General features: G+C 32.1%; 1 protein-coding gene across 2 annotated transcripts in view; it reads right to left on the reverse strand.

Moving 5' to 3' along the window:
* TMEM65 (transmembrane protein 65) overlaps positions 1-14,409 on the reverse strand; it is a 49,506-nt gene that overhangs the window by 4,229 nt on the left and 30,868 nt on the right. Inside the window, exons 2-6 of one of the 2 annotated variants that reach the window (XM_058564909.1) lie at positions 13,199-13,243; positions 10,028-10,095; positions 5,540-5,594; positions 4,613-4,655; positions 2,398-2,503 (exon numbers count right to left, since the gene is read on the reverse strand). In XM_058564909.1, coding sequence (XP_058420892.1) covers positions 2,398-2,503; positions 4,613-4,655; positions 5,540-5,594; positions 10,028-10,095; positions 13,199-13,243 — 317 coding nt within the window. The remainder of the gene's footprint in view (positions 1-2,397; positions 2,504-4,612; positions 4,656-5,539; positions 5,595-10,027; positions 10,096-13,198; positions 13,244-14,409) is intronic. The other variant, XM_058564910.1, reaches the window with a different exon arrangement.

Consider the following 14,409-nt stretch of genomic DNA (forward strand, 5'->3'; position numbering starts at 1 on the left):
TGCCAGTCAATGAGTTCCGACCCATTTATCTCAACAAGACATAAAGTCAATAGGGAGGAGAGGCAGGAAAGAAGTGAGATATCTTTTTCTGGCTCCCTGATCCAGGACCTGAAACATATTTTTCCATTGTAAAAAGTTACTTATATGTTATTATCAGCTCTTGTGATACTCTAGGCTCTATAGTTAACTACATTGGGGCTAACCTGAGAACTTGAGTACATGTGTAATATTTTCTGCAAGAAAGTATTTTCCAAGTTTCAAACAACCAAATTACAAATGAGGTTTTAAAATACAGCCTATGTCAGTTGGAACTTGCATGTGTATCGGCACATATTCTATTACAGGTAAATTTCAGATCAGTTTATGTCATGAATAGATGGCTGATCACTAAGTTCAACTACTTTAGGCTGTTTGTAACCAAACGTTATGTTACAGAGTAGAAGATTTGATCCTAACATAAAACAAGCAGAGTCAACAACTAAGGCATAGAATCACTCCACACGCTGGTGGGAGATTTAGCAAAATACACACACACACACACACACACACACACACACAACATATATATATATATATATATATATATATATAGTGTACATATATATATACTATATACCATATATACTAGTATTTATACTAATGGTACATGTGTATACTAATATATATGTGTTTGTGCATGTGTGTATATATATATATATATATATAATTCAGTAATGAAGTGCTTTTGTCATAGAAGAAGGGAAATGGATCTGCTTATAATATAGAAAGAAAAGAGAATTATCAATTAGTGAGAAGAGGAGACCCCAGGAAAAAAATCTCTTGATCCCAACTATAGTGCTAAAACGTTAAGCCAAATTGCTAGAATGTTAGATTATCCTTATTCTTGAACAACTCTGGCTGGTATTAGCTAGCTAGTTTTAGCTCAATTTACCTACAAATTGCAGGATATGGACATATATATATATAATTTGTTACATAGCAATAGATAGGTCTAAGGTGGAGCCTGAGAATTTGCATTTCTAAGAAGTTCCCAGGTATTGTTGATCCTGCTGGTCCTGGCATCACATTTCAAGAACCACTGCCGTATACAATCTCACCTTCTCCCAGGGTTTTAACTATCACCTACCTTTTCAGGGAGGTCTGCAGTGATCCTCTTATATTTAATACTGCAATCTGTCTCCATCCTAGCACTCCCAAACTCTTTTACCCTGCCTGGCTTTCTTTTTTTCTTTAATTCCCATAACACTTGTGGATTGCTAATATACTAAATATTTTATTTGCCAGATTTTTAAATTGTCTATCTTTTCCCTGCTAGAAAGATCACTAGAAAAAAAATCTTGTTTTGTTAACCAATATATTCAAAACCCCTAGATCTGTACCCTGCATACAGTAGGTAAACAATAAGTACTTGTTGAATGAATGACTGAAAATGCCCATCATCTCTAATTCAGACCTCTCTAACTCTTGACCTTTAACCCAAATGCCTACTAGGAGTCACTACTTGAATGTCCTACTATCATCTCAAATTCAACATGTCCAAAACAGAACTCATTATCTTCCCTTACAAACTTGTTCTTCCTCCTTTACTTCTTGACTTAATTGGTGGCATGGTGATCCACCCAGTTTCCTTCCTATTTAAAATTCTTCACTAGCACTCCAGCACCTAGGTATGAGGTTCAAGCTCCTTAGCACAGCTTATAGATAGAAAGTACCTTTCCTGTCTGATCCATTCTTACTTCTCCAATGCTGTTTTCTACTGCTGCTTCTATCCACAACTACTATATATTATATCCCAGTAATACCTAATTTCTTGTATTTCTCTGAACACACCTTGTTTTCATCATGCTTTTCTACTTGCTAGTCGATATACTTGGAATTCTCTTGTTCACCTAGTAAATGTCTCATCAATAATTAAAAAATCGGCTTAGATATAATAATTGCCATGAAATCTCCCCACCAAACGAAATCTCTCCCCACAAAGTATTAATTCTCTTACTTGTGCTATTGCTATATCTAGTGCATAATTCTACTCCTGCATATGTCACTAAATTATAAATTGTTTACATTATAAACAATTAGGTCTGGTTCTCCACCTAAACAATCCTCAAAAAGAACTATAGTGTATTATTCATCTTATGTCCTTCAGTCCCTAACACATAACTGATACTCCTCAACACTAACTGAATCATATAAAGAATTTTTAAAAAATCAAATATACCTACAAAAAATAAAGAGTCCATAAAAAATTACTGTGCTTCCGAAAACTGCCAAAGTTTGGAAAATTTTTGTTAAAAACTCCACTCGAATTTTAATCTCAAATTTCTCAAGAGACTGAAATATACAGTGTCTTGCTCTGGCTACTCGAATTCATTGTCATAAATCACATAAAGTACTTACCAAATGTGTACTAAGACGTGTTTGCCACATGTCAACTTGTTTTGGTGTGAGATCAGGAATTGATAAGCCTAACCTGGAAGCCAAAGCTTCAACGTAGCCTGCAAGTCTTTAAAAATACAAGAGGACGGAATATAAGTTTTTAAAGAAAGACAAAAACATCCTCAGATTGTAAAAACTAACTACTACAAAGAGAAACCTGTAATTGGCACTCTAGAAACGGTGTAAACATTTTTTTACAACTTTCATTTTTTATTGTGTATAAATATATCCAGTTTAAAAATATTTTCATGGGGCCAGCCTGGTGGTGTAACGGTTAAGTTCACATGCTCCGCTTCTGCGGCCCGGGGTTGGCAGGTTCAGATCCAGGGTGCGGACCTATGCACCACTTATCAAGTCACGCTGTAGCAGGTGTCCCAGATATAAAGTAGAGGAAGATTGGGCCAGGGCAAAAGAAAAGAGGAGGATTGGTAACAGATGTTAGCTCAGGGCTAATCTTCCTCACAAAAAAAAAAAAAAAATTTCATATTAATATATTTAATACATAGGTAAATTAATTTACTTAGAGCAATTACTCTCTACCATTGCTTTAAAAAGATCGATTCAAGGTATATAAAAAATTTTTACAGCAATTACAATTAATGCACTTATTCCAAATTCAAAGCGAAGCACTTTAACATACGATATAAATTAAAAACTGTCATCAGAAAGCAAAAATTTCCAAAATTTATCAGATTTATATACTAAGAAAAACAGCCTAGAATTTTTAGGGCAATCTCAAATATTTATCAATTCTAAATCGCCATCATTTATTGGATACAATCTTACTTTATGAACTGTAAAAAAGAAAAAAATTGCCAATTAAACTATGCATACCATCAATTATAAGATGGATCTCAAAGTCAGATATGTTAAGTTCTAAAAAAACTGTGCATCTAAGAATTGATAAAATGTGCTATTTGTTATTTAATGATATTTTTTAAAAGGCAGAGGAGAAATAGTTCTTAAATATAAAGACTCTCAATAAAATCTTTATCTCTAATCAAAAATAACTGTTTTATGATGTGATCTAAAACTAAATGACCTTAAAATCTATTAGATCATTTGCTTCTATTAAATACAGAAAGCTATCATAGTAGCTATAATATTATCATTATGAACCCCAATGTTGGAAACTGGAAAATGGAATGTTTAAGGGGTGATATCCTTATAGATTTATGCCAGGAATTCCAGGAACATAAAGTTTCTGTCTTGGCCCAGAGCAAACAAACTTGGTTTTTAACAGTAGCTTTGGCCCCAGACTCCAGTACAGAAGACTAGTATATAGGGTTAGATTACTTATAAAGCTGCCTTTGCTTAGATTATAGGGCTAAGTCGACTTCTTCTAGACCCAAATCCAAATCTCAAAACTCACCACTCTAAGGAACCAAGAAAGGAAGAAATAGAACCAAAGACCGAGCAAGAGAGAGTATGTTTATCACAATAATCAACGCCAGTTTAGTCTAATTTACACTTTCAAGGCTTCCCCAAGCTCAGGAAGCAGCCCAGGCCATCTGCCGCTTGGAAGAGAGAGTGTAAAATCAGAAAGAGAGAAAGAGACCTTTTCTAAGTACACATTCTCAGTTTATTTCATCATTCCTGCCACAAGGAATAAAAAGAGCAAAAACTAGCCAAACCCATGTATGCTTTGGCCATTATTCCTTTTGAAAGTTCCTCTTTCTAAAAAACATGCCCAGTCAGTATCCTCACATTTGACCCATATCTCTTATATTTGGGCTTAATGGGAGGAGGGTGGGCTGGAATAATGATAGGGGTTCTTACTTTGAATCTTCTCACCCTTGGAAATGTCTATAAAATACATATAAATACTTCAGTAAATGAAATTCAACTCTGCTTACATTATAGTAGTTTTATAAAAAAATTTTTGCTTATATCAGAATTGCTTGAGAAGATTATTAAACACAACTGTCAGGGCCCCATCCCCAGAGACACTAATTCTGTACAACGGGCTGTGACCCAGGCATCATCAAGTATACTTGATGCACACCAAAGATTTAATATTACTGATTTAGAAATAGTAAATTAAAAAATTTAGTTCTAAAAGACATAAATAATAAATGTCCCTTTTTTTATACGCTTCTCAATTAAAGGAGAATGGAGAAGAGAAAAAGAGCAAGTAAGTACACACACGCACAAATGAATAAATGAATGAACATACCCAAGTCCAGCTAAATCTGACACAAGATTTCCCAAAGCAGCAGCTAAAAAAATGAAAAATGGACAAGTGAGTTGTTACATGGGAGTCAGAAAAATCACTATAATACATCACTATATAATCAACAAAGCACTGGTCTGGAAGAGTTATTACATTTCTCAAACTACAACGACTATATCCAAAGTAACTCATTGGCTAGCTATGAATCTCAAGACTTCAAAATAGAACACAGTGCTTCTGAGAGTAGAGTATTCTACCTCCATCAAGTAGTAGGTTTTTTCTGTGGTAGCAGCCAGTTTCCATTTTGGTTTCAATATTAAAACACTTGTACAATATTTTATAGTTGTAACTTTCAGCTAATATTTGTTTAAGAAAATTTGGATATTTGGAAGTTAAAGAGTAAAGCCATATGTACAGCTCTGAAATTCAAGAAAATCAAGCAGAAAAGATTAACTCATCTACTTTATGTGTTCTATACAATAAACACAACACAGAACCATCCCCAAATTTCACCATCATGAAGAATAGAGTGGTTACTGGAGGGAAAGGAGATAGAACCAAATTAGATTTTCAGTCTTGTATTTCCTTCTTTGATTTTTCTACCCGACTTGAAAATAAATAATGTAATAGAGAAAAGGGGTAGAAAGGTTTTAGGGTAACACTGAATTACAAGAAAAACTTTTCTTAACATAATCAATATAGCAGATTATTGCTACCTGTTAACTAACATAAAGAACCCAAAATTTCTCACCAAAAAAAGTGCTACATACACAAAATTAAGAATTACAGTAACAGGATTAAGGAGATAAACTAACAGACATCTCAATGAGTAAACTCATTCAAATAAATCATCCTCTTCTAAACCTAACCTATTAAAATGTTTTATAAATATACAGACAATGGAATAATAACATTACTATTATTAAATACCTGCCATAGTTGAAATTCCCAAAATAATTCCAATAGACATTTCAATTTGGGTTCCCTGAAAAATGATACAAAGAAATTAATCTTAAAAATTAAAGCCGAAGCGTCTGTAAAAGAATAGCAAAGTATTAATAAAACAAATAAAATAGTAAACATGTCCTTGGGGCAAAATTATATATACAAAATATGCAGAAATATGTACATGTAACGCAGTAATTCACTTAATTATTAAATATATGCATTCATGCAGAAATAATATCAATATTTTAGTCATTAAAATTAGGCTTTCATAAAAATAAAAAATAGCAAAACATACAGCAATACAATTTGTCATTAAGAACCCAGAATTTATATTTTCCTACCACAGAGAAATAAGTTTTAAAGCTCTTTGAACACAAAGACAACCAACTCACCTAAATTTTAAAATCTGAATGATACATCTATACTACTGTTATTTACTCTCCAAAGGGTTAAAAAGACAGACTAAACCAGTTTCTAGGAACCCAAAAGATCATACACTTCAAAAATTATCCCTCTAGGGGCCGGCCCGGTGGCGTAGTGGTTAAGTGCATGCGCTCCGCTGCAGTGGCCCGGGGTTCGCAGGTTCGTATCCCAGGCACACACCAAGGCACCGCTTGTCAAGCCATGCTGTGGTGGTGTCCCATATTAAGTAGAGGAAGATGGGCACAGATGTTAGCCCAGGGCCAATCTTCCTCAGCAAAAAGAGGAGGATTGGCAACAGATGTTAGCTCAGGGCTGGTCTTCCTCACACACACACAAAAAAATTATCCCTCTAACCCTTAGTTCTTTAACTAGTGAGACCATATGATTCATTTATAAGCAACAATAGCATTTAATACAATAGAGCTACAGCAAAAATGAGGCTGCATTATATTTCCACCGAATTTATTTATTGAGAGAATTTATGACTGTCCACATCTATCTCATTCTTCTGAAGAAAAGAGGGGCTCATATTTTTACTTCTACTTTAAAGAGAAGGAAATGAATTGAAAAAGACTAAACTATGCTAATGGGTTATTACAAAGAATAAAGAAGATATCCTAGGATCTATTGTGCTAATTCAGTTCTAATCCTTGGGCAATGCTGCCATAGTGGACTTAATTTTCAAAAGCACTGTTGAATACTGATGCTTGAAAATTTCTAAAAAAATTTTTAAATCTCAGTGACATTTGTGGAGGAAAAAACAAAGTACACTCTATCTGGTACATAGAAATATTGCATTACTCAATTATTTACAAAACTAAAGAGAAGCTGAGTTAAGTTTTCTTCAATTTTCGTTCCCCTAGGCCTTTTGGTTCCAACCCCTTATAAAACAATTCTTGTAGAGTATGGACCAAACAGCCTGATGTACAGAAGTCTCCCAGGCACTCAAAATTACTTGTAAAGAATTACCAAAGAAATAGATTTCTGAAGAAGAAAAGAACAGGCACAAAGAATGAAAATGTGTATCTTTATATACGAATGCAAAACAAAAACAAAAAAGAACTGGAGCATTAATATAGAAGGGAAGCACCTGAGAGCTACAGTGTATAAAAAATAAATACAGCATCTTTACCAGCAATGAATTATTAGGAGTGACCCAAGAAGAACCTGTTTGCAATACATGTATTCAAAAAGTACTGAAGTGCTTAATCATTTGGTTGAATTTAAGAAAGCTGAAGGTCCTTCTAATAGCATGAAAAACCTCATATAAAGTCAAAGTTGATTTGAAGGCAATGGATTATCCCCTCCTTTACTTTTCCCATAGTTACATCAAATTTCATGTTAACAGGTGAAGTAGAAATTACAAATAAATCTAATACTAGTTGTCTTAAAGTTATATCTGGTTCATCACCTTAATTAAATTAATCTACTCTAGAATTCTAATAAATTCTAACCTAATTAAATTGTAGGAAAAATAATTTTTAAAAACCACTAAAATATGTCATAAAATGCAATCCCAATAATATAAAAATATAATTAAAAACTATGAAACCAAAGGCTTAGTATGAACAGCAGCCAACAATAAAGGTCAAATCTATTACAAGAAGTTATATAGGAATTTGTTTTTATGACTATAACTAGGGTAGCAGCCATGAGAGCACACCTAACAGAAAAGAGGAAAACATCAAATGTCTACGGCATAATAAAAAAGAATCAAATAACTTACTATCTTAAAACAGTCATGGCTGTCCCACAATGTTAGGAGGCAATTAGTGTTTAAAAAAAATAAAAAGGTGAAAAACATTCTCAAGATAATAAGGATCACTTATTTCCCTTTTCACAGATTCTATAGTTATATTATTCTTGTATGTTAGTCTCAGCAGCCTATTACAAAGCCTCTTTGGAAAATATCACTGTCCCTGAATTAGTCTGCAATTATCACAGGATGATATTTTTGCCACACCTATTAATCAGGTATTGAAGCTAGTATTTTAAACATTTATCTGAGTATTATATAAATAAAAAACTAGAGATAAGTCCCTGAAACTGTATTTCAACGTAAACTAGAAAAACAAATATTACTAAATTGGAGTCAACCATCTCTAGCCTGGAAAAACAGTCTGCTCTCAGTGTTACTAATAATGAGACACAGGCCTGAGTAACACAAAATATTAAACAATATTACAATAATTTGACTCTAGAATGTGAGTGTTTTGTTTTGTTGGTAGCTGTATTTAAACAAAAATATCTCTTACTTTAGATATTTATTTCAAAAAAAAGATAAGACCACACTGTGAAGGTCTTATTCAGTATCTAAGAAGCTACCCAATTTTCCTATTCTGATCTCTCTTCAAAATCTTCCTGCACCCCTCTTTATGCAAAATATATCAACTCAACACTTCCCTGTAGCAAGGACAGTATTTCAGCATTTGAATATCTAAAGTCTTCCCTATTGAGGTGGAAAAAACAAATGATTATTAAGATGGTAGTATGGGGGGTACTAGCCATCAATAAAGAGAATCAAAATATTGAGTCATGTAAAATTGAAAGAAATATTTGCCACAGAGAAGCTTTAATTCAATCTATTCAAGAACACATCAAAGTCTTAAACAGAGCTTATAAATTCAACATAATAGCATTTTCTTACAATTAGATTTGATTTACATTAACTATTTAAATAATCTAACTCAGATGTTAGTAATTTCAGAAAAGGTGGCTCTAAATGGTTGAATAAGTTTCTCACATTCACAGATACATAAATTGGCCAATCTGATTCTTATATACCTATTAGGAAAATGTCATAATCAGTCAAGAAACTAGCATTTTGAAATTATATTTTCGAGGCTCCTGCCAGACCACTCTGCTAAAGAATTATCCAGTGGGTGTTTATCATTTTCAAGTTGTGTGCATACTAGAATATCTTCCGTAACTGTTTATGAAGCAGTATATCTTCCTGCTGTGTGAACCCTGTAAGTTTCCTCAACCAGCTGAATGGCTAGACTTTCTGGATATCTGATCCCCATCAATCTGGACACAAGGTGAGACTATACAGCAAAGAAAACCATTCTTGAATGAACCAATTTTAGATATTCTTTAGGCAAATCTACAATCTATACAATGTAAATTATACTTTTATCCCTATTTTGAAAACAAATAGTCTATTTATGTCCATCAGTAGTATACATGACCTCCAAAACACCAAAAAAAAAAAAAAAAAAACCACGCATCTCTCATATGTACTTTCCTCACATTCAATAATGCTAAAATTATTCCTTTTTTTCGAGCAGTCTCCTACACAATAGCTAGAATTTATAGAATTTTTTTAAAGTTAGAGTCGGCAAAGAAAAGTAGTTAGAGCACTGAGCAGTTTCAGGAGGCTTGCATCTTAATTATGGACTTATTTCTGACTTTAGAATCTGGACCCAATATTGATATCCTTTAACAAAGGGAGTCATGTAACAGTAAGAAAGGTAAATCAGCCATCCCTGAGACTAAACAACACTTTTATAGAACATCCTTACATTAAAATGAGTGCAGCAAAGGAGAACTTGTTTTTAACATTACAATGGAACAAAGACAGAAGAGGGAAATATACACAGTGTTCTGAATTGAAACTTAAAATATCTTTGGATTAAATGGATAGACTGTATATCAAAACACCCCTTAAAACATTTTTGCATGGAAAAATTGAACGAGGAACCAGTCAAATAACATACATATATGTGATGAGAACTGCCGATACAATTAAAGAACATCAGAAAATTTTACATACTTTTTTTCTTTAATAAGAATGTTGAAACTAAAACAGGATAATATAGACCCAATAAATATGTTTATTATTGTCGATGCTTTACCAAAAATCTTAATGATTAATACATATGATGCTTTAAAATTGAGCTTTAGTCTAACACGAAGTATAGTAAAAAATAGCCTCATTCATTGTGATGTTAATTAAAACTTTATAGCTACAATATACAAATAATGAGGAAAATTTAGACCACATTAATTTATTAACTCAAAATAGAAGGGGTGAGAGAAAGAACTTACTGCAACAATCATAATTGCATTATCCAAAAAGCCAAACCCTATGAAAGGTATCGCATTGTGGATGAATACTGAAAAACATCAAAAACAGAAAAATATATTTTAAGATTTCTATAATTTTAAAATGACAAAAACAGACCATATGATTAAAGTCTCCTAAATAGACTTGATAAGCTTTGGAATTTGCTTTCCATTCCCCATAGGAAAAAGATTCTGCTCCTGATATAAGTTTAGCTATTTGTAGAAGCTATACAGGGAAAAAAACAAAATAAAAAACACATGTCATGTAAAAATACTTGTGTTAGGCTTTTGTGTTTTCTTACTGGCAACACACACATACACACAAATTATATACAGTTAACGGCAGAACAAATAAGCACATACATAGTATGAGTACCATGTTTTACCTGTTTAATTGCTATTGACATCAATCTGTTTCTCTCTTATACCCAAAGATTGATATCATAAAATTGATCTCCATATTAGAAATAAAAAATTCCCTGAAATTTATACAATATTATAAACCAATGTTACCGCAATAAACAAAACAAAAAAAAAATTCAGGGAATCTATTTGGTTACTTTTACTCACTAAACAATTTTTCAAACAAAAATGTGATTTTTTTCTAATGAAAAATGTGACTATCTTATCTATATTGGATATCTATGTACAGTCTTTTTTCCCCTTCAACAACATATTGGTATCCCTGAACACTTTCACAAACTATAAAAAAACAATATTTGATTTAAATCAAAATGTAACTTGGCCTCTTCCTACCAAAGGCACATCTTATCTCATCTATCTAGTACATAATCTGAATGACCTGAGATAACAGAACTGTAACTAGGAAGAACTAATATCTATATATTTTTTATACATTTAGCCTCATTTGTTTCATATTTGCATCTTCAGCACAGTGCAGACTGACTAGTACATAGGAGATGCTCAATAAACATTAGTTAAGTAAATTGAGGACCACTAACCTGGAAAGGAAGAGAATTCCAGATTGAGAGAATTGAAGGCAGACTGTGAAACAGATTCAAAACTGGGGATAGTTAAAAGACTTTATTCTAATTAATTTATAAAATTGCCAAGGTATAGTCAACATCAGTGCAACTGAGGACTTTTTTTAGATAAAGATCAAAGCTCTGAGTTTTATACCACATCCAAAAAACAGTCCCTTAAACCAATTGGTTATATGTATCTAGTGACTTCAGAGTCTTTTTTTCTTTTAATGCAGTTAAGTTCACAGAACGTATAATTAAAATATAATCCGGAAGTTATGAAAGTTTGATATTACTATAGTTCTATACCAATCAGGGAAAGCTAATAAGCAGTAAAAAAACCCAAAAAACAAACCACCACTTCTACCTATAACCACTATCAAAGGCTAAGGTCAAAGGAAAATAGTATAAATAGTATATATCCAAGGTCATTTCAAATTTCTTGTTATCAAGTAAAAATGTTCAAGTTAAAAAGCATCACCTTTTTAATTATAAAGACTATTATTTTAAAAGCTATTAAAGATAATAAAAATCAAATAGCACATTAATGAAATGGGATTTTTCAATTAAAGAGTCTAATCTTAGTTCTTTGACTTTTTGCTTAAGTCTAGTCACTTAACTACTAGACATTCAAAATTTTATAATAAGCAGCTTCCAAAACATGTACACAATCCTAATTTTCAAAAAACATAATACAAACTTGATAGGTCAAAACAGTATAATGAAATTTTTAAAATTCACTAAATGAAACGTTTACAGTGAAGAGAGCGCTACTTTAAACATATCTCTGCAGAGAAGTCTCTCGATTCATCTTCTCAATCGTCTTTGAAATGTAAATATGGCAAAGTAACTATGAATCCTTTGGGATTACTTAACATTTTGGAGTTAATTTGATGGCATCTCTAAAACTGGCCAGTTACAAATATCTTAAAATTAGTTGTTAAGGCTACTAAATTAAGATTAGACTAATTACTATCCTAGTAAAAACTTGGTTGGCAAAACCAGGGCACGTTGCTATAATAATCACTTTGAACTATAAATATATCATGTTTTTATGTTTAGACATAAATAAATGTGTCCTACAAATAAAAATTTATTTTCAACCCAAAGGAAAAAATATAATTTTCAAGAAGTTAAATAAACATGTACTGGACACTCCACTGGACACTTAAGATACAAAGATAAATAAGACTTGGTTACCAACCTCAAGAAGTTTGGGTATGATAACACAGCCGTGTAAACACTTAATTTCAATATGACCAAAGGAAAATGATAATAGTATTATACAGTGCTATGCATATAGATTGTATAAATCTAGGCTAGGAGAATCAGGAAAGATGACCTGGGGAAGAAGTCTTAAAGAATTCTTAAATTGTTTTGGTATTGGGAAAAGTTATTTATTTCTAATATAAATTACATGCTACCTCTGTGAGAAAAAAGAACTGGCTATTAAATAGGGTTTTTAAAAATTATATAAGTTTTCTCTCCAGTATTTAAGGATCTCCTACTATTCCATAACTCAGCAGTTGTTAGCAAATCATATCTAATATTTAGGTTTAACTTACAACCTACTCAAATTCACTGCACCATTAAATAATTCTCTTCTTACTGTCTTTACAATAAGATTCCAAACTGTTTCCATCACTTCAATGTTAGCCCTTGGATATTTATTCCTATCATAATAGAGTAAAGAAAGCACACCAGCAGCATTGTAAGGTTCTTCTTCCTGGTGGTTTTAAATGAACTTGACTTTCTTCATTATTACAAACAGCAAGCCAGAAGTATCGTCTCCACCAGAGAACAGCTGTACTTAGTTAGCCTTGAGCCTAGAAGTTCTAGTTCTGTAATTATCCAACCTAAATCCAAACTAAAGTAAGCATAGCCTTCTTCCTGGGAATTAAGAAAACCTCTCCTTTAAGTATAATTCTGTTTCTAGATGGTAACAATATTTAAACAATTTTAGATATGGTTAACAATATTAAAAATTCCATAATATTGCAATATGTCTTAAGCCAAGTTTATAAACTTTTTGCTTCATCATAATAAATAGGATAATCCACTCTATCTAGAAAGACTTAGTTTACTGACATCTGTACTATCAATGAATGATACAGTTATTTCAAATCCAAAAGATAGATGCACAAATATGTAACAATTATAGAACCATTACCATATCTCAGCTGTCCTGGGGTGGGTGGTGGAGCTTCCAATTTTTCTAAAGGGGAAAAAAAGGGTGTGGGGCAAGAATTAGTTACTATAGCATGATTTCTTTGTTATTACATCGAAGAAAATACCAGCAGATTTACAAAGTGGGAGAATATCAGAGTTTATTCATAAATTATCTTTAGGTTAATGGACCAAAGCTATCCATACAGAAAATATTACTTGATATGGATTAAATCACAAAGCTAAAGAACAAAACTGAGTTTTAGTTACAAGCCTGCCATGGACTCTATACTCCTGGGTAAATCATCTGCTTTTTGTTTTTTAAGTCCTTGCATCTATATAATGAGCCTGTTTACATTAATTACAGTTAAAAAAAAAAGAAATTTCAGAACTATAGCTGCCCTTCTTGAAGATGGCAACCCTAGATGACTTAAGAAATATATCCAAACAAACATTGATAATGGGAAAAAAAGAATATTCAAATAGATCTAGATGTCCTTTAAAAATAGGAAAATAATATTTTTAAAGCAACGTATTATAACAATGACTTCACCGGCTTGTGTTCTGTTCCTTAATTGATCTCCCTTGATCAAATACTGAATATTTTGGGTTTTGAAACATGTACTACTGGATAATAAAGAATATTCTACATAATAAAACAACCCAAGAAAAGTAGGGTGTTTTTCAACAAGTTAACTACTATTCATAATGTATGTCATAACAAACACACAGAGTTTTCCCAAGTATATATCAAAGTAAATATCTTCAAGTGCCGTCATTAAATCTAAAAATTAACAATTATTACAAAGAAGCAACTTACCTAATCTCATAATAATAACTACCTCACCATTTGTATAAGTACAAGAATAAGCTATGGTAAAATGGCAGAGAATTCTACCTTCATCCAATCCAACAGAATTACCTGATAACCTATAAAGAAGAACCCACACCGTGGCCTGCTCTGCTCTAAAGATTTAGTACAACCAGACTGTTCAAGGAAACACATTACAAACTGCATATACATTTTCTAAAATATACTTATAATCTATAAAACTTAAGAACTGAAGAATTTAGTTTAAAAGATGTAAAAAGCAAATAAATCTCCACTGATAAGCTATACAAAAAAAGGAGTATGGTTTACATTTGTGAATGCTATTTTACTAAAAAAGCATATAGTACCATAATGCCTTTACAATAAGAAATACACTGAAACCT

Source organism: Diceros bicornis, chromosome 21 (genome assembly GCF_020826845.1).
Source record: "Diceros bicornis minor isolate mBicDic1 chromosome 21, mDicBic1.mat.cur, whole genome shotgun sequence".
NCBI lineage: Eukaryota > Metazoa > Chordata > Mammalia > Perissodactyla > Rhinocerotidae > Diceros > Diceros bicornis.